Source organism: Anopheles coustani, chromosome X (assembly GCF_943734705.1).
Source record: "Anopheles coustani chromosome X, idAnoCousDA_361_x.2, whole genome shotgun sequence".
Taxonomy (NCBI): domain Eukaryota; kingdom Metazoa; phylum Arthropoda; class Insecta; order Diptera; family Culicidae; genus Anopheles; species Anopheles coustani.
The window spans coordinates 6,463,080-6,489,578 of record NC_071290.1 but is presented as its reverse complement, the minus strand read 5'-3'; the positions used below and the strand labels follow the sequence as shown (position 1 = coordinate 6,489,578).

Here is a 26,499-nt window from a genome sequence, read left to right as displayed (position 1 = left end):
TGACTGCAGTCCGCCGCCGCCCCCGCCACCCTGCCCGGTAACCTGCTCCACGTGATGGTGGTGGTGGTGGTGGTGATGATGATGGCGCAACAGATCGCCGGTGCTGTCCTCCATCCCGGCGGGCCCGTCTGGCGAATCCCACCAAACGCCAAAAATGGAAAAAGAAGAAAAACGAGAAGAAAAAAAAAACAATAGAGTTTAGCGAAAGTTGTACAAATGTTGGTGTGTGGGTATGACGACGACGGGCAAACGGTTTCTCGAAACGATATACAAACGCTGGAACGCGATCTCCATAGCAAACACACACACATGTCCCAACAATTAGGAAATGAACCGAACGAATCCACATACATTCAAACACCTCTCCTCGCTTAACAGTAACAATACATTCGCTTTTGTTTTGTATTTTTTTTTAGTTTTTTGTCTGTTTTCGATTTTTATTAGTTATTTATTTTTTGAGTTTTTTTTTTGTTGTTGTTCTCTTTTTTCCACCGTCCACGAGACGATTTTTCTAACCGTTAATAGATTTTTTTTACCTGCTTCAACGCAATATTTTTTTTATATATATATATATATCTATTTTTTTTCTTTTGTCTTGTGTTTTGCTTTACATTCTTTCTCAGTTTGCAGAAAGCCGACTTAAGCTTGCTTTCCCCCAGCTTCTTTCTCCTTACTTGGTTGTTTTGTATAACGGCCTGAAGTTAGATCTACGTGCTGTTTTATGAACGCTCTCCTCGTTCTCGCTTGCTTTTTGCCAAATTTAGCAGTTTTTAAGTATAATTGTAACCAAACCGGGTTTCGCATTTTCGCTCGCTGTGCTTGCGCGCCATCCATTACTACTGTTCGGCTTTCTCGATTTTCTAACTCGGAATAAATATATAAATAATCACATTTCTTCGGGGCTGTCAGCTTCCTGTATGCTGTACGTGTGATTTGTTTTTTTTTTGTTTGTTTGTGTTTCGACCTAGTTTTCGTTTGATGATTACTTTCGTTTCATAAAAGGGCTCCCTATAGGATTTCAGCACGTCCGCTAGGCTTTCCTGTGTTGATAGTTCTACGTAAACGTGTTGCTTATTTGTGTGTGCTGTGTGTCTGCGTGTTCTTATCACCCTATCCTTCTAAGATTATCGTAAGTGTTATTGCAATGGTAGCGGTGTAATTGATGCATGCTACTGTGCTGTTTCACTTTGACTTTGCTTTCGGTTTCGGTTTATCCAGTTTCACAACGGTCCCAGGATAATTTTTAAGCTATTCTTTTTTTTTTCTCAGCCTTTTTTCAACACTTTCTTTATCGTTTTTTTCGTAGTTAGTTTTTTTTGTTTTGAGTTTTTTTTGTGTCTATTAAAGAGTAACTTGTTTACCTATCCTTTTCTTAATTGTTTAAATAAATTTTATTATTATTTGTCGGAGACAGACGCCTCAGTGTTAGAGGGCCATTTCACGCCAATGTAACGTTAGAAGGGTATTTGATTAGGCAACGTTTAAAATTACCGTTGAAGCCAGTTGCTGCTTATATACCGAGAGCATACACTACCGCAATCCAGCAGCGACAGAAAACTGGTAGAGAAAATGGAGCAAAACATACCAAACCGGGGCACGACAAGTCAGTATCGTCGGAGGAAAAAGATTGATGTTTGTAAATTGTTAGATGGTTTGTCAGGAAACAGCCACCCTCAAAACAAAGGTAGGTGTTTTTTTCTTCATACAGAAAATGTATAGTTTGGCTTTGCAGACGAAACTAATATACACCTATTAATAACCTAAAGAAGATGAAAACAGACGTGCTTTTCCTTCTTTCTTCCGCTCCGTGAAAATGGGGGAGTTTTCGATTAAATCAGCACAAGTGTAAAAGCCGTTCAGTGAAAATCTCGCCCCGGGGAAAAAAATCGCTTACAGCACAAACTCCCGATTAAAAACTATTATTCTTTTTGTTGCGTCCTTACTCCATACTTTGTTACATGTTAGTTCTTTTTTTTGTACCGGCGAACACACACACACACACACTCAAAGTTACTCTGTTTCACGCGCAACTCTCCTAACCAAGTCTATGTCCTTTTATATCAGCACTTTTCACTTCAATTGCTTGTAATTTGCTTCGATTTGGGGTGTGTGTGTGTGTGTGTGTTTTGCCGCCTTACTTCGAATCTTATTGACTCACAAACCCTTCAGCGGAGACGTTAAGCTACTGATTTGATTGCTTTTCTATTCGCTTACATTGCTAAAAAAACACCACTTGAACAGTAACAACAAACGGCGAACAGGTGAGAGAAAGAACAAACGTGTTCGTTATTCTGAGCGCGCACATGATTCGAAAGGGTCCTTTTACGGACCGCATGCTGTTTGCGCTCTGCCAAAGCCAAGGTCCATTCCGCTGGACTTGTCGTGCATTTTTCTCCACTCGTTCTCTCCCTTTCCGTATCTAATTCCTTGTGTGAGCTGTCCGCAAAGCTTAAAAGCTAAAAATTAGACGATGAAAAACGAACAAGCTAAAATAACTTATCTGAGAACACGTGTGCTCCGTGTGTGTGTGTGTTTGTGTGTGGACGAAAAGGTATTCTGATGATGATTGGTGCACATTGAAACGCCTAAACCTAAACTCGAACAAGTGCAGCCGCGCGTGTCACACATTGTCGAGGTCGAACGTTGAGCAGCTGAAGTAGAGCTTCCTCGGCATGAAATTCGCTTCACTTTGTACATGGGGCCGAGCTGAAGATCCAACCTCGACACACTCCCGCTGCCTCCGGGGGTTGGGTTAAAAAATGGTTTCACACACACACGCATATCAATGTCTCATCTCAATGGCTGTGCACGTCCATCACGATTACCGTTTTATAGCTTTGATTAACAACGATTAGAAACACAACAGCAAAATTGGACGTGACGTGCGCCTCACTTGTAGTACGAACTAAAGAAACAGGTGTCCAGATTTGAGCTAATCCCTATCAGCTAAAGACACAAAAAAAACATATCGAATAGCCCCACCGGTAACGGGCGCGTGTGAAAACCCTTTTCCTACTCTTCTCTCACATTTCCCGGGAAAATTATCCCCCTCTCCACTCCACGCAACCCTCTCCCGTTGTTTGTTTTTCCACCGTTTTTGGGCCGGGATCCTCCAATCATTAGAGATAATCGGAGATGCTTTCCACAAATATTGCTTGAGACGTTCGCACGCAAGCGGTAGCAGCGCCCTCTAACAAGAACGCCAGGAAGCTCGAACAAAGCTGCAAAGTCATTTACTGGTGTTGTCGCGTGTCGATGGAAAGCATTTTATCCAGGATGGACCAAGCTGAGACCAGCGTTATTGTTAGATGACGCTACGGATGCATCGAAGGACAAAACTTATCCCCGCCGTGGGGAGAACTGAGATCGCCTGCTTTTAAAGGTAGCCGAGCAGCAGGAGGCCGAGGGCAAAGTGGTGGGAAAGGTTGAACAGCAGCAGCAGCAGCAGCAGCAGCAGCAGGAGCAGGAGCAGCAGCAGGTAGGAGAGCAGCAGCAGCAGAACGAGCAATGATGCCGCCGCCCGGAGCGCCCACAGCACCATTCGCTTCGCTAGCAATTATTTGCGCTTCTTCTTGGACTTTTTCTTGCCACCGCCGCTGCCACCAGCACTGTTTCCACTGCCGCCACCTGCACCACCGCCGCCGCCGCCGCCGCTGCTGCTGCTTCCTCCACTTCCGTTCGACGACGAGGAAGGCGCCACGGGTTGCTGTTTGCATGGGGCGCCGGCCGCTTTCGGTTTGGTTGCGGCGTTCTGCGTGGTCTGCTTGCTCGTGGTCTGCTTATCGTCTTCCTCGTCTTCTTCGTTTGTCGACTCGGTTGGCAGTGGTGTGTTTTTGTGGTGGGAGGGCGACGAAGCCTGCAGTGTAGTGCCATCCTCATCCTCCAAGGCTGGCTCGGAGGGACGCTCCTTCTGCGTGGAGGTTGTCGTCATCGTTGGCAGAGTGTGACCGACTGTGGCCACGGAAAGCGACGAAGAGGAAGTCTTGTTGCTCGGGATGAGCGGTTGCAGCTCCTCGTCGTCTTCCTCTTCATCGCCGTCCTCCTCGTCGTCGTCGTGTTCGTCCTGCCTGCCCCGCGGGGGTGCCGGGGACACGACCGTCGTCGTCGCCGTCGTGGCCGTGCTGCTGCTGCTACTGCTGCTGTTGCTGCTAGCGCTTGCCGTCGTCGTCACCGTGGCGCTGGCGCTGGTGGTGGCGCTGGTGGTGGTGGTGGTGTTGTTGACATTGCTCCGATGGAAACTGGGGCGTTTACGGCGGCGACGCTTGCCCTCATCGCGCTCGTCTGCCTCATCCTCCTCCTCTTCATCCCCATCAACCTCTTCGTCGTCTTCCCGTTCCTCGCTCAGCAAGCGTTCGTTGTTGGGCGGCGTCCTGCTGGCCTGCTCCATCTCGTCCTCCTCGTCCGAGGCCGACGACAGCAAACTCACAATGGTGCTGACCCCCAGTGGTGGTGGTGGTGGTTGCTTCACCGCCGCCTCCATCTCCAGCTCGAGGCTCTTGTAGTCCGAATCGTGTCCCTCGAGCGACGGTTCCTTGCGCATCCTAGCAACCGTTTCATCGCCACTTCCGGCGGGAGACGCCTCGCGCAGGCTGGAGCACATCGCCAACAGGATGTTACCGCGCGTCAGCACCCCCTGCATCTGCTCGCTGAGGGGGCTCTCGAAACTGATCAGCGTCCGCTCGGCGTCCTTCTGCTCTTCCTCCTCCTCCTTGACACCTTCCACGTCAGCCGCCCGGTCATCCTCCGGAGCTGCAACCATTGCTGGGTCGTTCTCGAACGCAGGCAGCTCGAGCGGAGGCAACGGAGGCGGCGCACCGAAACCTACCATTTCGTACAACTCATCCTTCGGGGGCGGTTCCGGTGTTACGGTTCTGGAGGGATTCTCCCGCGGTACCACCAGCTCCGGGTGGGCTCCACCAGCGTCCCCCTCCTCCTCGCCGAACAGCTCGAGATCGTCGATTTTAAGTGCCTCCAGGGGGGGTAGCAACTGTTCTGGTGCCACCTTGGCGTCTTGCTCCTTGCCAACACCACCACCTCCTCCTCCTCCTCGCTTGTTGGACGACCGCTGCTTGTCACCGGTGGCGGTGGGTCCCTTTTTTACCGACGACGGTGCGACGGCGCCGGCAGGGTCTGAGGCTTTCTTCGACTTCGACGCCAGCGGTGTGGGTTTCTCCTTGCGCGGTTTCCCCTTGTCCCTGTCCCGTGTGGTAGCAGTTGGAGCTGGTGGTGGTAGTTCGATGTTTTCAAACTCTTCGCAGCTCGTCGAAGCGGGCGGAACAGTGGAACCTGCTGTTGGGTCTTGTTTCACCTGCACCGGCGCCGGTTGCTTTGGGGCCGTGTCGGTGCGCGGTGCGGCTGGAGCGGTGATCCGGCTGGCGTTGCCACCGAAGTACGCCAGCTGCTTCTCCTCGATGACGGGCACGATGAGATCGCGTCCAATGAGGGACGCCGGTTGGCTGACGGGTCGCGGTTCGTAGCCGCCGAGCGCCGCCAGCATGCTGCCGCCGGCATGGGCAACGCCACCACCTGCTACCACACCACTCCCCCTCCCGCCGCCCGACCGATCAAGCGACGAACCGCGGTACCGGGCGCTGTTGCTGCTGCTGCTGCTGCACACGTCACGCACCGTAACGACGGGCCGGAACAGCGCCTCGTCGCAGTTCTCGTGCAAGTACGGTTCCTCCTCGCCGCACTCCTGCATGAAATCGTCCGAGCCGAGACTGTCCGGTCCTCCGGTGCCGCTACCAACGCCACCAGCAACACCAACACCACCACCACTGATCGTCGTCACCGTGCCGAGCGGGTTGACCACCTTCGCGATCGTGATGCCACCGCCCGCCTGCCGCCCGCTCGCGGCCGACTCCGGCCGAACCGACTGCTCCGAGGAGTAGCAAGGGTAGCCGCCCGCCGCCTTCGCCGGACCGCCGCCGCTGTGAACAACTAAAGCACTAGCATTGCCGCTACCGTCGCCGGCGCCAGCGAACGCCGGCTGCTTACATTCAATGTAGCCTCCCGTGCCATCGCCACCCTCGCCACCCGCCGCTGGGCCCTTGCCGCATCCGCACTGCTGTTGCTGCTGCTGCTGCTGGTGCTGCTGCTGATGAAGGTGCAGCTGTTGCTGCTGCTGGTGATCGCAGATCGAGCTCAGCGAGTGTGTCGACGAGTAGATCGAGGTGGACGAGCAGGACGAAACCGAGGAGAGTCCGGTTCCGGTGGAAGCTAGGGGATGATGGGTGGAGGTTGAAATCAGATGTTGTGGCTGCTGCTGCTGCTGCTGCTGTTGATGCTGCCCTCCTACAGATACGCGCGCCGAAACCACAAAATTTCCCGAAAAAAAAAGAGGATTGTGTTTTGGGAGGAAGTGAAATAAGGATTGGCCGAAAGTATACATGACAGGGAGAGAGAAAGAGAGAGGGAGAGAGAAATAAAGAAAGAAAGAGGTGGTGATCGTCGTCGATGTCGCAAATGTTTCGTCGTGGCCGTTCATCGCACCAGAGGCCAGGGACAGGGTTCGGAGACGGAGAGACACAGTAGCGACGACACGTCCGGTGTTGGGAGTGGTGTAGGCGGGGGGGAGGGCACGCACGAACCCGACACACCCGAGTGGGAGGAGGTGAAAAGGGTGCAGTAGGACCAGTAGCAGTAGTAGTAGTAGTAGTCGTAGTAGTAGATCAGAGGGCGGGCGTCGAGAAGGACGTGACGGTTTTTGCGAACACGGTTTGCGACGCGGGGCCGGATACACACGCACACGCACGGAGAAAAAGAGAGAGAGAGAGAGAGAGAGATAAAGAGAGAAAGAGAGAAGGGAAGAAAAAAGAAAGAAGCCAAAGGCAAGTATTTTAGAACCGGTGTTCATATCTTTCTGGTAGGTTTCATCATTGTTTTGTGTTATTTCATGTTCTGTTGGTACTTTGATTGCGTTCCGTAACGGAGGTTTTTGCTTCGGGTTTGGTGTTTTGCTATTATTGCATGTTTTGCATTACCTAAACTACGTCGCAAACGTTTTGGAACGGAAAAAAGCCTGCTTGCACAATTCAAATACATTGTTGTTTGTGGTACGCTCTTTCGTTCCATATAACGCAAACGGGCAACACTTGTGCTTTGCTAACTACAACGCGTTCACTAAATCTGTTCGATTTGCTACAGAGAAGGTGCGGAAAAACTAGAACACAACATACAAAAACGAAAAAAAAAGCGCGCGTTGCGAATCATATATTCAACAAGGGCTATTAGCGCCAGGTTTTCCGGAAAACAATCCTATGCGACACACTGAGAGAGAAGTTTGGGTAGTGATGGTGGCAGCGCACGTGGTGATAGGGGGGGATGGGTTGGCCATTGGGGAGCGCAATATGAACTAGCGAGAAAAATAACAAAACAAAAGAAGCTCTCCTCTTGCGCAAATGCTTTCAAACAAGATGAAACAAGAGCAACGAGTTAATTTGAACTGCCAAATGGTGCAGTAGACAACACAACAACAAAATCATGCGGTCGCGAATAAAGAGCAAAGAAAACAAAACCAATTTACTACAAACCGTTAATTAGTAAGCATTTGGAAGGTAAAGAACAAAGTAAGAACTATCAACAAAAGAAAGTAAAACGAAATGTCACACAAAACAAACTAGAGCTTTGGAAAACACCCTTGTTCTGGTCGCCTTAAAGCCTTAAGAAAATAGAATCATCTAGCAAATCTAGCAAGAACTTTCTTCCTCGCTGTTATAAAAAAACAAACTAAACGCTGTTGCGCTCGAACGAAAAACGAACTCGTGGGTAACCTAACTCCTTCGATGTTGCTCATCGTTTCTATCGCGCGAGTGGTTTTCCTTTCGCTATCCGGATTATCCTTTTCATCCAAAACACTTTGCTTCTTTCATCGGTTCCGTTTCCGTGTTCGAAATAAAGCTTGCCTTTGGCGTTCTCAATTTTATCATCCAGCTTCTCCTCTCCGCATCAACGCATTCTCTGGTGGGGCCCGCCGTACGGTGAACGATCGAATGGAAAGGGGCCAGATTGAAGAAGTGGATACAGCGGCATAAAGGAAGTGAGGGGAAGAGTGAGAGCGAAGAGAGTCAGAAAGAGAAAAGAGGTGCGGAAGGTGCGGTTGACATTGGTTTTTGCAACGGTTCATATGTTCGTTTTCCCTGCGCCATATATATATTTAATTTGTATATGTTTTGAATACGTTTTGAAACGCTTTTGTTAATAGACTAAAATCTTACAACAAGATACGCGCTCGAGAGCTATGAATAAATCTATTAGACAACGTATATCCCTAAAAATTCCTAACCTAAATTGGGTCGTGTTTTGCTGCTTTCTAATTACATTTGCTCTCGATTTCCCTTGCCAGTTTCAGTCGCTTTTTGGTACCGCATTGCATAACCACTAAAGGACAGCGTCCACCTTTTAACGCATTCATAAATGCAAAAGTTCTTTGCATACGCACATTCATACACAAACAACGCTTCACCCTTTTCCATCTGCCGCGGGAAACTGTGCATTACATCGGCATTAAAATCCAAAACAAAACACACAACGGAGAAATGAAAAAAAAAACCACTGGCAGCACATTCGTATGACAATTGGTGTGTGTTTGACTCAACACTATTGGAGTCGGCCGTTTGCATTGGGGCACGTTCGAACGAGCATTCGAAACCAACATCAAACATTCTTAAAAACCGCCCATGTGGAAAAGAAACGAATATATCTTCTTACAAGCTAATATTCCATTCGACAACGAAAATATAATATAAAATAGGTGAGATGTTATCGTGTTCGTGTATGTCTTATCGAACCTAAGAAGCGTGTGGTAAACAAAGCAAAAACCATGAAATCATCTGGCGGATGCCAGCATATGGTGGGTGCGGGTTGGGAAAGTGAGTGAAATTGATGAAACATCAAAACGTGGGAATTAATTTAGGCAAGTCGAATGGAAAAGCATTTAACGTGAACTATGAAAAAAGGCAGTACAGATTGAGCAAACATTTCAACGAAAAAATGGGTGTGTGGAAAATAGCGAAAACACTGTCTCACAGATGATGAATAGAATTGACAATGAAATTATAATGTGCTACAAAACTGAACCTACAAATGATGTTATTGCCATAGGCGACGGAACCGAATTGATGTAATTAGAGAAGCGAATCGGCCCGCACGCGAACACAGTGTGTACCTTTCGTATTCTAAGGAACAAAACAAGAACATAAAACCAAAACCTAAGCAAAGCTAATCGAAACGGAACGGAACAAGCACAACGACGGAACATTATGGCTAGTGTTTGTGTGAGTGTGTGTATTACAATGTATGATGTGCGTGTTGTATGTGGCATGAAGCGGTTCCCCACTCCCGGGATTAAAGATATGCGCCACAGGGGAACCAAGGGGAATGGATGGCGAACAAACAAAACCAAAACGGTTGGGAGCGTTCTTCGTACCTGTAGTGTCGCGTCCGGTCGTCGTGTTTGTTGCAATTAGCGGTGACTCGCGCATCGCATCGGCGAGATCCTCACGCAGCTGCGACTCAACCGGCCCGAGCGAGGAAAACTCCGTATCCAGATTTTCGTGGTGCCGAAATTCGTTCATGTTCATCATACGCGGGCTTTGCTCGTAGCTGCCTGCGCTCGCGGTGTGCACGGAAGAGGAACGGAAATGAAAAGGAATAGAAGGAGAAGCTCCGCATTAGAGATCATAACTGACGCGAGCGATGGAAAATATGAGTGAAAATTACTACATGATCCAGATTCAATGAGTACGGGTACCAAGGGCCTCATCATACCTCCAGCTAAAGGCATGTTCATCGGGTTGGAGCGCTGAGGAGGGCGGTTGTACAGGCTGCCCCCGGCACCGCCGGTACCACCACCGACACCACCACCACCGCCGGTGCAAATTTCCACGGCGTCCGTGTCGATCGAGGACAGCGGAGAGCTGGAGAAAAAAAAACGATGGAAACAGTGGTGAGAATGGAAAGCGTCAGCGACAGGTCCGTTTGGGTGACACCTACCCGCTCGGTGTGTTGTACGTCTTGAACATAAACTGTGGCCCCATCCAGAGCCGCCGGTGCGGACCGGCGTGCGTGATGATTTCCACCTGCGACAGCCACCGTTCGTCGTGATCGACCGAGACGGCGCTGCCGAGCTGTTTGTCGAGGTCGCGCGCACTCGACTTGTAGTGGTACTCGCCGTAGTCCAGCTTGGCGCCCCCGACGCTCTCCTCCAGGAAGCGATCCTTGATCAGCCAGTTGTCCAGCGGGAGCGGTGGCTGGATGTCGCCGGTCGACGCATTCTCCTGGCGCTGCAGGCACCATTGTGCCTTCGCTTCCACCTCCAGCTCGATCGGTGTATCGTCGCAAATCTTCTCTCTCGGCGTGCCTGAAAGGATGCAGTGAAGGAAAAACACAGGTTAAACGAGTGTGTTCAGTAGATTGTAGATTCAATCAGGTCAGAATCAGATCTGCTACGATATCCTTTTACAAATTGGCCTATGCCTATGGTACATTTGAACGTAGAAGTGACTAATTTGACTGACTCGTCAAGTAACTCGCTTACCCGAGGCATGCTTTGGCTCCAAATCGTACTGGATGAGGGCACCGTGGGCAGCCATGATGAACAGCGAGTCGACTGGCTTGCGCTGAATACGGTGGGCGGGTGTGTCGCGCACGGAACACCCGGGTGGATCCAGCAGCCAGGAGCGCGCCTTCGCGAACGTGGCGCAAACGCGCAGTGGCTTCACCAGATCGTCCGACGAAGAGGAGGACGAGTTGCGCTGGCGGCCGTGGGAGCCGTGGGACTTGCCCGCACCAACGCCACCGCCGGATCCGAGCCCGACGACACCGCCACCGCCACCGACACCGCCACCGACGACCCCACCGACTCCGCCGACGACGAGACTAGCCGGCTGGCGTAGTTGCGCCAGTGGCTGCACGATGGTCGGATGCGGGAAGGGTGGCGTGCGGGGGTTCGCATAAGCGGACGCCGAAGGTGCATGGTGCGCGCCGGAACCGCCCTCACCCGTCGCCAGATGCGAGACGGGGCTGCTCGAGCGCCCGTCGATGGAGAGCCCGGCGGAGCGATGAAACCGGGAGAGCCGATTGACGACGAGCGGCGTGCAGTGGGTGCGAACGCCGGCCGGTCCACCGTACGGCGTGACCGGGAAGACGTGCGTGGTGCCGCGCAGCGTCGACACGGCCACCCAGCGCGAGTCGAGCGAAAACGTGATGTCCTGCACCTTGGCCGTCGTGTCGCCGCGGTGCAGCACGTACAGGTGATGAACGGCCGCAAGGGTTGCCCCGCTCGGGTGCGGATGCAGCCGGAACACGTGAAAGTCGTGGCCCCGTCGGTCCGCCGTGAGCAGCAGCATGCCTGGCGCGTCGAAGGCGAGCGCTACAATGGCCTCCGAGTGTGCCAGAAAGTGCGCCACAATCGGGTCGCTTCCGTGGCACGTGATGGGCGTGCCCGTGGTCGGGCTAATGTCCTTGATCGGATGCTTGATGTCGAGCACCGTCACCACGCCCGGCTGATTGCCCTCGCCGCCGGCTCCTCCTCCCATAAGCAGCCCCCCGTGGTGATCCGCTGAGCCTCCGCCCAGACCGCCCATACCGCCCAGACCGCCACCACCGCCTAGGCCGGCACCGAGTCCGGAACCGCTTCCTCCGCTGCCACTGCCGCCACCAACGAGACTCGAACCGAGGTGGCTCCCGGTCAGCCCGGCCGCCACCTGCTCCCCCAGCTCGCGTAAACCCTTGCCGAGACTTTTGGCCGCATTCAGCACCGTCGCCGTGTAGCTGGTGACGCCGTCCCCCTCGCATCCGCCGCTCGAGCGCTTCGACGCGATCAGCCGGCGCTCGGCGTACGCGATCCAGCGCGAACCGAGCGCGACCGGGTTCGGATTGAGGCCCGGGCTCGGATGGCACGTCGTCACCGTGAGGCGGTCCTCGAGCGTGCGCGCATCGAACACGGCGATGCGCTCCGGAAACGTCACCACGATCGACGACCGGTTCGCGAGGATGTCCACGATCGTGCTCTTGAACTTGATGCTCTTCACCGTCTCGCCGTCCTTCAGCGAGACAAAGTTGACGGCGCAGTACTGGTAGCCCCCGTTGCCACCGCCGCCCGCCGCCGCTGCCGCCGCCGACGCCGCCGCCATCCCTCCAGCCGATCCGCCCGCCACGCTCGCGCTCTCGCACAGCGCTATCAGCGGGCGCTTGTGCGTGTACTGATCGACCATCGATGCATCCACCGTCGTCTCGCGCTCGCCGGCGGCGCTCGGTGTGGGCAGCACGCGCAAACACTTGACGCTGCCGTGGCGCCAGGACAGCACCTCGATCGCCTCCCCATTGGCCGGCACGATCCAAACCTACGGTGTAAAATAAAACGGTTGAGCTTCAGGGCAAGAGCGTTGTCCTGTGAGTCTTACCTGCACGCCCGTGACGTAGCCGAGGATGAGCAGCAGTGGGGGCGCGATGCCCCCCTCCAGCTCCCAGTCGTCGCCCAGGCAGGGATCGCTGATGTCGGCCGCGTTCTCGAACCGCACCCACAGGATGTGGTCCTTGCTGTCACCCAGCGGCGTCTGGCCCTGCAGCGTCACGTCGTTGATGAACCCGGCCACACTGTCGATGATCGAGCGGTCGCTGACGGCCTGCGGGGGCACGATCGTGGGCATGCAGCGCACCGCGCCGCCTCCACCGCCTCCACCACCCGACGACCCCGCCGCCAAGCGGGCGCGCTGAGAGTCGGCCGACATTTTCCCTTACGATGCCCTAGCAGCGGTGGAGAAAACAGAGGGGAGAAAAACAAATTGATGATTAAAACTTAACACCTTACATGAGGGAATTGTACCAAATGGGTTTAAAAAAGGGTAAATTTTGGTCGCTTGTGCATCGCACCACAAATTGAGTATATTTATTTAACCAATTTACAACTTGAAAAGACTACATTTTAGCGATTGCCTTGCTTTTATATCGCTGAACGCCCTTATCTTGTCATTTCCTGATCGCGTCCTGACATATGTCAAATGTCAGCTGTCGCAGCAGCGGCTCCAGTGGAGATTCGTAATCCTACTATGAAACTCCACAGCAGTTGAAGTTCCTACGAAGACATAATCGTCTGGATGCCATTGGCTTTCAGGATTAGTACAACAACTTTAAGATTATTAGGTAACGATTTATCAGAAAGGAAAACTTCAAATAAACCGTTACATAATAATCTTGGGCATACGTATGTTACGCCCTAGACTTTAAAAAACTTGTACTGGACTTGAAAACACACCACGGTACAGGGAAAACTCGCAAGAGTTTTTAGTTTTTCCATCCAGTCCAAAAGAGGGGGTTGGGGAGGATTAAGCAAGTTGGCACAAGTTGGCGGTTGCTCTATTCTCTGTCCCCGTTGGCAGTAGCATTAAATTTCTTCATTCTTTTCTCACTTCAAACCCACCCCCTCCCTCCCCCGGGCTGCTGCGGTGGGACTGGGACGGGAAAGACGAGTTGCTTCCTAAAATAAACTTTGCAAGCATCCGGTCAAGGGCCTAGGGTTGGGAGGGGGAAGGGGAAGGTTGCCGAGGATGAAATGCGCCGCATATTTTGAGAAGTTGACAACTTTTTCCACACTGCACGCTGCATCTATCCATTGCTATTGCATAATCGATAGTTCCGAAGCAGATGCAGGAAAAGTTTTAATAGAATTAAGATAAAGCAAGTATTACAACGCAATCTTAAAGTAGCAATACGAAGGGGTTAAAGTACGGAAAACAGAGTTATTTTATAACGTTCTGGATCACGATGAACTGTGTTTTAATACGACCACTTTGGTTCGGCGTTCTTTAACCCCTTCATACCGCTGCATATCAATAACCGCAAGCAAGCACGGTACGAAATAATCACCCTCACACACGCGCGCTTTTGATCTGAACCTCATGCAAGAGGGTTAAAAATAATAGAAACAGTTGTTTCGCCTTGCACTGGCGTAAACGGCCTTCGCCGTTCGCGTCTTTCCATGTCGCAATAAACAACAATCCTCCAACGGCCAACATTGCCTGCAGTACACGCATACACACAACGAAGTTAAATCCCGCTCGTTCACGCTGGGCAAATTGTGTGCTATGAAGGGACAGGAAAAGGTATTTTAGAGATAGAGCAAAGCGAAGCCAACACGTGCAGTAATTATAATCAACTAACTGTAGATCTTTTAAGTTTAAAATTGTTGCTTCTTTGTTTGTTAAAACTAATCGATTTTCCTACTCAAGCATTAAACAAAGTCCTATAAACAAGGCCAAAAAATAATCCTGGTGTAAGCAGTCAGAGTGGTAGAAACATCAGAACAATGGTTTCTAGTGGTATTATAGAACTCGCCTCAACGGCGGCCCTGAGAAAGATGATTTGAAAAACAAAAACGATACAAAAACCGAGGCCGAGGGGAACATGCTCTGGTCGACGCTTAACACGACGATGGCCATCGAAAGCAGCTGATTTCGGAGCGTTATTACTACCCCTACTCCCGGTGCCTGCTTCCCACGACTCGGCCTCGCCGTCAAACAAGTCAACCGTTCGAAATGCTGGCATGGTGCATTTCGAAAACAGAGTTTTTGTCTGCTGAAAGTATGTATGTAGTTTTTTTTTTTGCTACACAAGCAGCCCTTCTTCAAGTGCGTTCTTTGGCAGAATTGAAAGGGTTTGGAAAAAAAACATACATCAAATCAGTGCACAATGGGACACAACTCAAACTTTCTACTTGACAAATTTGATCCATTCCTAAGCTATCTAAAAATAGTAATTTTAGAAACTACAAAATGAATAAGTCCTCCATCAAAACGTCAAAACGAAAAGAGATATATACTGTAACAACAGTTTGTTAATTACTGCTGTGATGAAAGTGACCATGGCCACTCGTGAAGCGATAAACTCGATCCAACTGACCAAATTTTACATGTCCAAAAATCAATAAATGCATAACTACTATTCATTTTTTGATATTTGCCTTAAATTTTTATCTCTTAAAGTTTTTCAAGTCAATCTCGTCATCCAACGTATGATCCGCTGACCGTCTGTCCTCCAGGCCCACCGTGCAGCGCGCCTCAGTGTGAAGAAAAACTACAACCACATGCCCGCGGGGTGTGTACGCAACGCGACCCGTTCGAAAACACGAAAACCGTCCACGCAGATGTTGTGTGGGTCGAAAAAGCAATCGCATGCATTCGAGGCTGATGTGTGATTTCGTTGAAAATAATACATAACTAAAATGAAAGAAAACAAAAACGGAAAAAAACACACACAACACTTTAGAAACCAGAGGACATCGGGCGACGCATGTGTGTTTTCCGTCAACGTCATTGCAACGATGGCAACGAATGTGTGTTCCTCTCAGAAAACCGCGAGCTGAAATGTGAATGCACAAGATGTTGCATACGGGCAAGCGTGAAAGACGGAATGGACGATGAAGAAAAAGCCCTCAAAAAAAACACCTCCACAAACACATACAGTTATCAAGAAGATGAAGGCACGAGTGTTAAATGAACCGATAGACGGGTGTGGAAAGAAGCCCCCCCAATAGAACAAGAAATCGTTACTTCGTTCGGTAGGAACAACCGAATTTTGAACATGTTTACACGTAGTACGTTTTTGATTACAAACGTTCGAGCGCGGGCGTGCGCACCTTCCTCCGTGCGGTCAATGAACCCCGCGCAGCACATTCCGAAAGGCAAATCACGATCCACCAGATTGCCTCGGAGGCATCAGCTTCGTCGGCAGTAATTGCCAAGGAATGGCCGCTGGTTGACATATACTTCCACCGTGCGGATAAACAAGCATGCACAGATGATTTGGGGACAAAGGGGAAGCTAAACGAAGGCGTAGCGAACTAACTCCACGGCGTCTGCAGACTTCCGTCTCCGTTGAAACCAGGTTCCCCGCATGCGGAACCATCTCACTACCACACCACACGGCTGCAGCAGTGTCCGTGTTTAATCGATGCACACACTGTCTTGCATCCTCGCTGCACCAGAAGCCCTTCCCCAAACCACGGGAAATCGAAACAAAGAGAACTCGAAGAGCGGTCGGAACCCCTCTTGGACGCGCAGAGCAAGTCCTCAAGTGGTTTCTGCTGGTGCAAAGTACGTGTGCGTATCGCCACCGAGCTGTGCAGCCAAATTAGGTCAGCGAGGAACAACGACGACTCGCGCACTGCAATGACGCCGCAGTCGAGTTGGGCTAGAACCTTCGATCGGTACAAGCACACACACACGCACACGCGTGGATCCCCAAGTTCCGCCCGAAGCCTTTGGATAAGACCAACTCGTCATAAATCCGTGTTGAACACCACATTTTGCTTGACTGGCTGGGCTTCTCCTCCTAAAGCAGTTTTCGAAACGAGAAACCATTCGTATAAGAAATCCAAACCAGCTCCTCATCAAAGTCGCAAACCAGGCAGCTTATTATACCGATTCTTGGCTTCCCTATTCCGTCCGGGGTTGATCTCAAACAGGTCAATCAATTTGTCGGTCCATTCTCCGGCGAGACGATAATCCAAAAAACATTAATTTTTCACAGTCTATGTGAAATAAAATATTGCATCTTCGGTGAAACAATTCACTCACATCTCTTCCAGTACCAAACACTTCCAAAACAACATCAAAGCACTCAAACTGAGGTTTTTTCAAAGAGCTTATGTTTCAATATATAATGTTGAAAACAAATGAGGAATGGATGGCGAACATGTACAAACGTAGTAGAGTTTGTTCACTCCGCAAATTCCGGGGACGATTCCATATCTTTTTTAACGAACGAATGTGGTTTCCGAAAACCTATCTCGAGCTTTATCAGTTGACTGCTGAGCCGTGGTGATGACCTCAATCAACGCTGCCCTTCGACGCTGCAGATTGGAGCTGCTAGAGCGGATTAGAACAAAGAGGCACATTGCAGCCGTTCCGGGCTCGCGCCAGACACAAAGACTCCACTAATACATCATGCAGCAGAGGACGCAGAAGTAGTGTTTGGGGGGGAGAGGGGGCACCTTGGTGACTAACGCCGTAAGGCTCAGCTCACGGATTACCACAGAGGGCTGGCTATTTATCGGACCAGCAGTAACCAGCAGGTTATCATCAACAACGTCATCGTCATGGCGGTTCGATTGCCACCATTACCCTTCCAACGTACTGACGGACATTGTGGGTACATGTGTGTGGTAAAATCAGCTGTTTCATGTGCGGGCAACACCCCTCCACTCCACTCGGATGGCGGACGGGCCGGGGAAGGGGGGGGGGGGGGGGGGGGGCCCTTTCACGTTTGTCTTGGTAGGTTTTTTTTCTTTCTGCTGCTGCTGCAGGCAATTGCGGCTCATGTTGCAACGATTTTGCCCTTCGCCTTCCACCTGACCTTTAGTTCCTCGTCCCGTGCACCGTCTTTCCTTCCACGACAAGCAACGAGGCGACTCGGCTCATGGAAAAGTGTGTATTGCTTGTATTGCTTTGTTCAGCCGTTATGCATTCGCCTGACTCGAACGATCCATCATCGGAATATCCGCACGACCACAGGCGAGCTACCCCGGGCGGGGGGGGGATGGCACTGACCACGTCTTCGCTTCTCCGGACACGTTCATCCACCTCCCCTGTCCATCGCTGCGGTTTTATAGTAAGCTGTTGTTGTGCACAATCAACATGGCCGCTGTGAATGTCGGATCTCGAAGTTCAATCAAAGTGAAATGTACATATAACATGGAATATTGCACTCGATCGAGGCACGGCAGGTGACGGCCGATGCTGCCTGCGCCGTGTCACACTTGGTCAGTCCCCGCGCGCTCCTCTGCCGAAGAAATCCCCAAGGTTTCCACACCACCACCACCACCATCACCGTCCCGTGCTGTGGTGAGGTGGTCTTAAAAATAAACGCTGCTACCAGCGCCCGATCGTCAAATGCATCGCCTTCTTCACACGTTCGCTCGAACGGGACGGTTGAAGATGGCACGTACCAACTCAAACAACCCGGGGCCAATACCTCGAGAACGGCCAGAAGAAGCCAACCAGTTGCCAGTGTGTCACGTCGACGGGCGACAAGAAAAGTACAAACAAACAAATTAGCAGCAGACCAACTGAAACGGGGGTGGAGGGGAGGGGGGGGGGGGGCAGGGTCGATGTTGGTGACGAGCATTTCTATCATGCTGAGCGAAACACAGGCTTCAATCAAAGCTGGCCTGCCAACCGGGCACAAGGGGACCGGAACGTGCCGGAAAGGATAACAAATAATTGCATCGAAAGCAGTACCACCAACCTGCAGCGACAGGACATCGTTCCAGCTTCTAACGTCCAATAAAACTGGTCTCTATTGAAGGCTATGGGTTCCTCTTTATCGCCGACCTCGGTTACGGGGGCGCCAGCGCAATTTGAAATCGTTTTATAAAGTAATAAACCTATCCAAACCGAAGAAAAACAAGAAGGCTACTAGAGAACAGAACCGGAAGAGTCTGTATCGAGTATATTAGCGAACGTATTCGAAGTGCACTCCAAGGATCAAAACAAAAGACATCTTTCCAGTATCAACAACAAGTTTCTAGAATGAAGGTGATTTGTTCACCATTCTCGTCATTTTTAGTGACACTTGGATGTGCGATTCGTTCAAATTGATTAATCATCAACGTAGAAATAAAATCTTCCGCCAATAAATGAGTCATGCAAGATATCAAGCGCCTTCGTTCCGATAACAACTGTCCTGAAAAGTGGCACAGTATAACACGAGCAAGTCTTCCATATTGTATTGAGCATAACAGAAATACCTGATGTTGATGTGTTCATTGTTCGGCGGAAGGGAATGTTTACGCCACCTAATCATCTCTTCGAAAAGAAAACACGCAAAATCATGACAATTTCACAAGCCGTTGAAATGTTGAGCCACGCAATTTTCGTAGGCGGACTTACGAACTGCTACGCATTATGCTTATTCAACAAATAAACAACGTTTATCCGCTGCTATCTATCGCGCAATAGGAATTGCAACGGAGGCAACCGAGACAATCACCGTACCGTACTAAGAGCTTCCATCAGCACATCTCAATCCATTTGGGCGTTTAAAAACTCTTTGGATTAAAGTGAAATGGACCGGGTGTGGATGGACTTAGGACAAGACTGGAATATAAAACCAGGCGCTAATTCTGCTCTATCATATTGCTTTCGTTTCGTTCGAAAAGAAGCAATTTAATCCATCTTGGCTTTTTCCTAGAGCTTCGTGGAGTTTTTTGCTGTCCACTTGGATGTTTAAGCAAATGGACGCATCGAGTTGAGCAATAATCTTGTTCCACCCAACTCCAAGTCCCGCAAAATCAGAACAGCTTTGTTTCCTCGATGGCGTTGCAGACTCCTGGAGATGGGATGTGAAACACATCGTTGACAAGGGCTGAGCTGTACACCAGCAGCGTTCCCGTTTCGTCACCATTGGTTTCGTCGTTGTACTTTCTCGAAGGAAAAACGCACTTACTGCCCTAGCTCTTTTCACTGGCTGCCTCCTCTCCCTTGACTCCCTCTAAAGTAGGTAACCCTTGCAGATACTGCAAGCCTGATGAAAGCAGCATTGGGCAAGACACGGTATCGCTTGCTTTCTTCCTTTCCTTTCCTCCCCTTTTCTTCGTACGCTAGTTTTCGTCCGGCCGTCCTTTTCTGTCCCAGCTGGCGTACAGTGCGTACAGTTTTTTTCCCCCTGACACACCCCTCGGGCTACGTCACACGTCGGTCTAGGGCTTTGCTCCTACCCCACCCCGCACACCTTGCCCGGGACCGTGCTGCTGCGGGAAAGCCAAAGGGGATGCAAAGCAGCTCAAAACAAAGACGCAATAGCGACGTCAATGCGTCTGCTCCTGAGGTGCGTTGTTGTGTAGTGTAGGCCATTAGGTTTCTGCTGTTGTACGCATATATTACGCATGTACACACACACACCCGAGCAAATGCAACAAATGGGCACCGAAAGAGAAGAAAAAAAAAACCACACCCAATCCATATGCCATGGGGTGGGTTATTTTTCGGCAAAATACGGCGTATGTTTCGGGCAGGGTAGGAAAACGGCCATTGAGGTTATCTTTCGTAATCGCGAACTTCGCTCAAGGGCAGCAAAACTCACTGCAAATAGAGAAAGAGAGAGAGAGAGAGGGAGAGCGCTGAATGGGGTGTTGAGTGTTTGAGCTGTTTGTTGTTAGTTCGTCAGCTGGGGGGCAAACGCCACCGAAAAGCCTGCTCATATGGAGAAACGGAACCAAAACAAAAACAGACTGTCAAATGTCAAATCTTCCAATCTGTACGTAAGGATTCGAATTTGAAGTTGCTAACCACTGTAACCAATGGAAACAATGTTAAGGAAAAGTATCTGAAAATACAATACAATATTTCACACAAACCCCGCACACATACACATTTCCAACAGTTTGTGTGGCTGCAGATGCACGTAGGCGCATATTGTGCACTGCACTAGATAAACCTTCTCTTTTTTCGTGTCGAGTTCAGGTTCACGACGCAACCACAAAACACTGCTGCTGTTGCTTCGTCCGCCCCTTGCGTCCTCCCCCACGAAAAACGTTTCGCCCCCCACGACAGAGAACAAAGAAAAACCCAGCAGCAACAGCACACAGACCGCACGAACACAACCACCATTAGCGCAACCAATACCACCACCACCACCAGCAACGGTAGCCTCGATTCGCCTCGCAGCGACATATCACGATTGCGCAAAACAGCAAAACACCAGAGCAAAACAAATCGTGACGAAAAACAAACACAGCTCATCGCGGGCTCAACTTCGAAGCATCGAGGTAAACAAAAATACGGCGGATTTTTTCGGTAAATCACACCTCCCTCTGCGCCCTTGGTTGAACGTCAATCGTCCCGCGGCAAAAAGACGCGAAATGTTGATGCAGCATATATATTTTAATACATTTAATTGCCAACGAACAACATTGCGATGCACTTTTGTTTGCAATGCGTAAATCGTAATCCGTCGCGGAACGAACCCGCCGCCGTACACCGTCATCGAATTTTTTTTTTTGGAAGTTGATGAAGTGGATTGGTTTTGGGTGAGACAGAGAAAACTCATCGAGCTTGCTTCAAAAAACAAGTGACAAAATGTCCTGAAGCCGAATCAAATTCCGAGAACAAGATCTTAATGAATTGTCACAACTCATAAACTTGCGAAATGAGCAGTACGATGATGTCATGAAACTGCAACGAGAAAAAGAGGAACCATAAAACCGGAGATATACAATATGATATATAAAAAAGGTTTAAAAAACTCCATTGGGAATCTGTTGGGTGTTCAACACCACTCATCGAAAAGAAGCAGCGACATATTTTATTATTGGAAACCTATGGAAAAATAACCTATCCAAAGAAGGTGTGAATAAGTCGGTATCAAAGAGACAAAGTAAATTCATGAGCAAAGTGTTAATCTCAACGGGAACGAAAAGATTGTCCGCAAGCAACATGCAACAGGCGAAGAAAACCCGTTCACATCGATGGGCCACAACACGCCTAAGCATAAAACCACAGGAAGGCATGATAAGGCAAATCTTCGTCATCTATAAGGGAAACCCAACAGGGATGGAATAAAGCTGAACGCCATTTGGCCTCCCTTGCAAACGCAAAACGGGGGCACGATCAAAACAAACACACAACAAAAACAACTAAAAAAAACACTGCGTCATAGTCTCTAGCCCCCTATCGGGGGGTCTGCACACGTTCCTGTAGTGGTAGGTTTATTTGAAAACAAAACGAACGCACACGTGCACAGATTTATGTGTCACAGGTGAAATTATACATTGTTGCAGGATTGTAAATATTTAGAAAAATAGTTCGTTGGAGGCAGAAGTTAAAAGCAAAACTGTGGGATTTACCACACATGGTAAATGTTTTTCGACAAACTGCATATCTTTTAAACATAAAGAAAGAGTCGGCCAACTGCTGAACTGAAATATCGGGGATGAGTGCTAACGATAATTCACCCGTAACCAAAGTTTCTGCCGTTCGTCATGTTCAAGTAGTGAAGGGAAACAATTTGCTAAAACCACCACGATCGGGTTTAATGAGCACGTTCACTGCTAAAGTAGCCCCGGATCGTATGGACAATTTATCGCACCTTTTGCGGTATACCGTTGCGGGTTGACGGTTGACTTGCCCCTCACGCCATACGGTGACTGTATCTGTAAAGTGCATAGGATGGTCTGGCCCACGCAATCCTTTGCATTTGTGGGAAAGGTGGTGTACGTGGATGGATTCGCGAAACAACGCGAAGTTGACAATTATCTCATGGCGGGTGAGGCTGTTAGCGGCCTTCCGGCCGTGTGCTGTACTATACAGCGCTTTACAAAGCAAATGAAATTTCCACCAGAGCAAAATATCGTATTCTCAGCATATCGGCAACAACACCATAAAACAAGATCCATTACTAAAATCAGAGAGGAAGATTTTATAGAAAAAAAAAATCAACCGAAGACTATTCCTGAGCCACGGTGCAACAAACCCTCGAGCTGATTTCGCACGAGATCGCAGCGGTGCAACTGACGTCGGTCACGTTTGCGATCGCCCGGTCATTCCGTTGCTAAGCTGCTTCCAACACCGATTGGATGGATTCGTGCCAAAGTGGTAGTGTTGAAAGTGACAAAGTTGCCCCTCGAAGTCATTTTGCAGTGTACTATTGCATCACTTCTATCATCTTCTAAATGTCCGTTGCTATCCTCTGCAGCAACAGCAAGTGGATCTAGGGCCTTCCAGCAAAATTTCTGTAGGTTTAAAACCCAATCTCGGTTTTGTTGCCAATAAATCGGAAGTTGTTTTTCAATGGAATGGAAAATGGCTGGTTAGGGTTTCTATTTCTTGTTTCCACCCAACCCACTCCTCCCTGCAGATGTACGTGGTTCAATATGAGCTTACGATTGAAATTCAATCCGTCCAATGAATCTTAATTTCCTTACATCCCCCCACACACACACATTACCATCAACTGACAATTTGCCTTGCAAAACGAGCCCCAATTTCTTGATTCAGACCCTTTTCTTTTGCAGCCAAAAATCTTCCATTTTGCGTAAGGCTGTGTGTCGCTCAACAACGGTTGGTCGCTGTCGGCTCGGTCAATATGATTGGAAATATTCCTTATTACCGCACCCGTTATGCATAAGGTAATGCAATATATGTGTAATATTGCTCGATACGATTATTGTTGTAAACCCTGGGCATGTTGATAGTGATGTTCGATGCTGATAACGATACGATTGGGTATTCTTAATTAAGTACTGCACCGTACGTTGTTTGTGTTATTTTAAATCCAGCCGTGTGTTTACTAATAGTGAGTTTGGCCCGTAGGAACGACGGATCTATTGCAGGTACTACAACCGCACAGCCTTTTTCTGAGAAAATATTTTAAATATATCCCCAGAAGCTTTTTTAAAGCGACCCTGAAGTTCAAAATTTTCCACTTTTGAATAGTTTCCTGCGATCCGTGGGAAAACGAAGGAAAATGGAACGTTGAAACGAAGTTAGCCAAAGGTCGCCGAAGAAAGTTGGTATGAATTGTTCCCGTTCGTCCTTTCGTCTTACTTGTGAATGAATTGTATACGTTTCCGCCGCTTCTTGGGAGATGTCTAGGCGGGTCTCCTGAAAGGGACCAACACCGAGTGCCTGCCCTGGGACGGCGATTAGTGGAGTGAAAGGTAAAAGTCCGGCAATTCACGCCCCATCGTCCTCGAGAAAGGGATGATGCTCGTGGCGGAAGGGCGGACAGCTGAAAAACTTATTTAACTGTAATCCATCTGCACTTCTCATCCTCAAGCTTCGTACGTACCTCTGCTTCGCTGCTCTGCTGCTGCTGCTGCTGCTGCTGCTGCTGGTTGGCGCTTTTGGTGGATTCTTTACATAATCTGCTACCGCCTAGTGTGCTTGGTACTAGCGCTGCGGCTACTGGCGTGGTGGTGGTTGCTGGTGTTGCTGCTGCTGCTTCTGACCGTCGTCCACCATCATCCGCCGCTTGAGCGGGGCCCCAAAACCGCAGCTCCGCCTCTGGCTCCTCCGCCTGCTGCCCTGCTGCTGCTCGCTCGCTGCCGTAGTGCCGTTGCTAGTCCATCGTGTCGTCGCGCGTGCCAGCCAAGGTGCAATCGCAAGCTTCACTCGCTGGCTGCCATCGGGGTTAACCCGTGCGCACGTGAGACCGAGGAGTGAAAGGGTGGCGAATACTGCGTCGTGCGTAAAGGTCTCCCCTTCTACCCGGGAACCGGAGAGGACAGGGCCAGATTGTTACTCCTCCTTTGCTCCTTTGTGACCGCAAGGGGCTGCAGCAAGCGGTTCTCCCCGGTTCTCAGGTGCTCCGGTGGGACTTATTTGACTGGCTGAGGGGAGTGGGAGGGTGTGTTGCAGTTGATTGGTGTATTTTTCTCTTTTTTTCAGCACGGTTGATGGAAGTCACACCGTCGGTGCAGAAGGAGGGGGGGGGAGGGCACCACCTTTCCCGCTCCCAGCGCTCCCCTAGGGGCCGAGACGGAAGCAGAGTGGACAGACGCGCCCGTTTGCCAACCGACTTTTTTTTCGAAAAGATATAATAAAACACTGTACACAGACACTGACACAAAAACACAACGGTAGCCCCGCGCGATGCACGCGAAACTTTTAAATTAACTGATAATTACTGTGGCCCCGTCGCCAAAGGGAGAAACAAGGGCAAGGGAGGTGGAAGAGAAAGAAAAAAACAACACTATTTAGCGGGCAACGTACGTGGTGAGGAAGGGAGGGGGGACGAGGGGGGAGGGGGTCAGAAAAGAACACTAGCACTTGGGATACACCCACACGAGCGAACGCGGCCGCTCGAAAGGCGAAATCGGTCGCAATTGATCGAAAGATGGCAGCGAGGCAAGTGAAGAAATTAAAACAACAATGCAGGCAAACGCCTCAGTCCCTTGAAAGTATTACAAAGGGCTAAGAGGGCACTAAACTGTTATGCCTCTGGTGACGACGACGTTTTCCTTATGTCGTTCTGGTGCTACTGCCACTGCTGTCAGTAGTGTAGGGCCCCAACCAGTCTCTCTCGCAAGGCTACAAGGAATCCTTGCACACACCAATACTGTTCTGCTCGGCCACGGGCAGGACACGTCGTTGGAAGGATTTTCACAAACCAACCGATGGCTCGCCTTTTTTGTTCGAGTGATTTTTTCGACGAAAACCGAAAGATAATGCAAGACGCGATCGAAAACAAAAAGGTAACGCACACGCGCGCACGCACGCACAAGGTCTTTTACACTGAACTTCCGATTGCAACGATCTTTCCGGTTGAGCGGGCGTCGAGGGAGGGCGGGCGGGGTGGGCCTTGTGTTATTGTTTTCTCGTGTCCCTCGCGGAAAAGTTTTTTTTTCGCCCTCGCGACAGAACCAAAGGAAGGGAAACAAAAATGGCAACCTGCTGGTATTGGAAAACACCTTTGCCAACGGAAGTGCTGCTTGCTTCTGCCACGGTCACGGTGTGCGCCGTAAGGGCCCTCTGCTCTTTATCGCTGACTTTACTGCTGCGCTTACTGTCCGCTATACCTCTACTGTGCGCTGTTCTGTGCCACCACTTGATAGATGTTGACTGCTATGGTGCTTTGTAGCAGTGTACGCTGCCGAACCACGTCTGTTTTTCGCTCAGCTGCTGCTGTAGCAGAGATGCATGATGACCGCGCTCGAGCTCGCATGCCCGAACTGGCCCGCTGCGAGAGTGTGCGTGCACTGGCGGTACTGCCAATCAGTCTGTTTGTCTCCCGCTCGCACGACCCCATCGCTCACTCCTCTCCTTCTCGCTCTCACCCTGCTTTGTCCGTTATGTGTACCGAAGAGAAAGGAGGTAGCAGCACCAGCAGGCCCGTCTCTGGTGTTGGTGTTTTGAATGTGCACAGTTTCTTGATACGAAAAAGTTGCTTATAGTGTACGCAATGGTTCCAGAATCTTCAAACTTGAAATGCCCTTAACTCCAAACCATCCGCTTTGTACTGGATCGGAGATTAGATACTGCAAAATGGTGCCACATTCGGAGCCCTGGCCTCCACTCTCCATAATTTGTATGCTTTTGATACCACATAACGTATGTGACAGTTTGTATCTGTTTGGCTTCCAAATTGCAAGCTAACCACAACGGCAATAACACAATAGTTGAAAACCAATGGCACAATGAGTTTCTTTAATTTCTGGGCTGATTATGATAAAACTATACGAACGTAAATGCTTCAAATTTACTAACGGAAAGCGCGTTGAAAAACACTGTTGATGCATTGGTTGGTTCGCTCTCTTTCGCTCTCCATCACTCTCGATTTCCTACGGCCCAAGGCCGTTTCTGTCACTCTCTGACGCACCAACCCAGCGCTATAAACCCGACTCCGGAAAAGCAATATGGCGGTTCTGCTTTTAGAAATGTCACTTTGAAAAGCGGTCAGTATTTGTTGCGAATGCATCATAAGAAGAAAGGATAAACTTTTTCCAGCTAAACAAATGTATTCTAATAATCTGTTTCTACGATAATTTTAGCAGAATTCTAAATT

General features: G+C 49.8%; 1 protein-coding gene across 1 annotated transcript; it reads right to left on the bottom strand.

Annotated features, from left to right (window-relative positions):
* Positions 1-1,156: 1,156 nt before the first annotated feature.
* Positions 1,157-24,588, bottom strand: LOC131268907 (uncharacterized). The gene is made up of 7 exons (XM_058271204.1): positions 23,785-24,588; positions 12,405-12,747; positions 10,538-12,344; positions 9,994-10,360; positions 9,721-9,917; positions 9,371-9,607; positions 1,157-6,294 (listed from the first exon to the last, which is right to left on the bottom strand). Exons 2-7 carry the CDS (start codon positions 12,729-12,731, stop codon positions 3,557-3,559), a joined length of 5,673 nt encoding a protein of 1,890 aa, XP_058127187.1. The 5' UTR covers positions 12,732-12,747; positions 23,785-24,588; the 3' UTR covers positions 1,157-3,556.
* Between the last annotated feature and the right edge of the window lie 1,911 nt (positions 24,589-26,499).

Bases quoted from the DNA above. Each gene is read 5' to 3' on its own strand.
- LOC131268907 (XM_058271204.1), bottom strand. From the start codon at position 12,731: ATGTCGGCCGACTCTCAGCGCGCCCGCTTGGCGGCGGGGTCGTCGGGT. The intron at 10,361-10,537 runs GTAAGCGAGTTA...GCATCCTTTCAG, and splicing joins GGAGCCAAAGCATGCCTCGG to GCACGCCGAGAGAGAAGATT. The intron at 6,295-9,370 runs GTTCCCCTGTGG...GCGTATCTGTAG, and splicing joins TTCGCCATCCATTCCCCTTG to GAGGGCAGCATCAACAGCAG.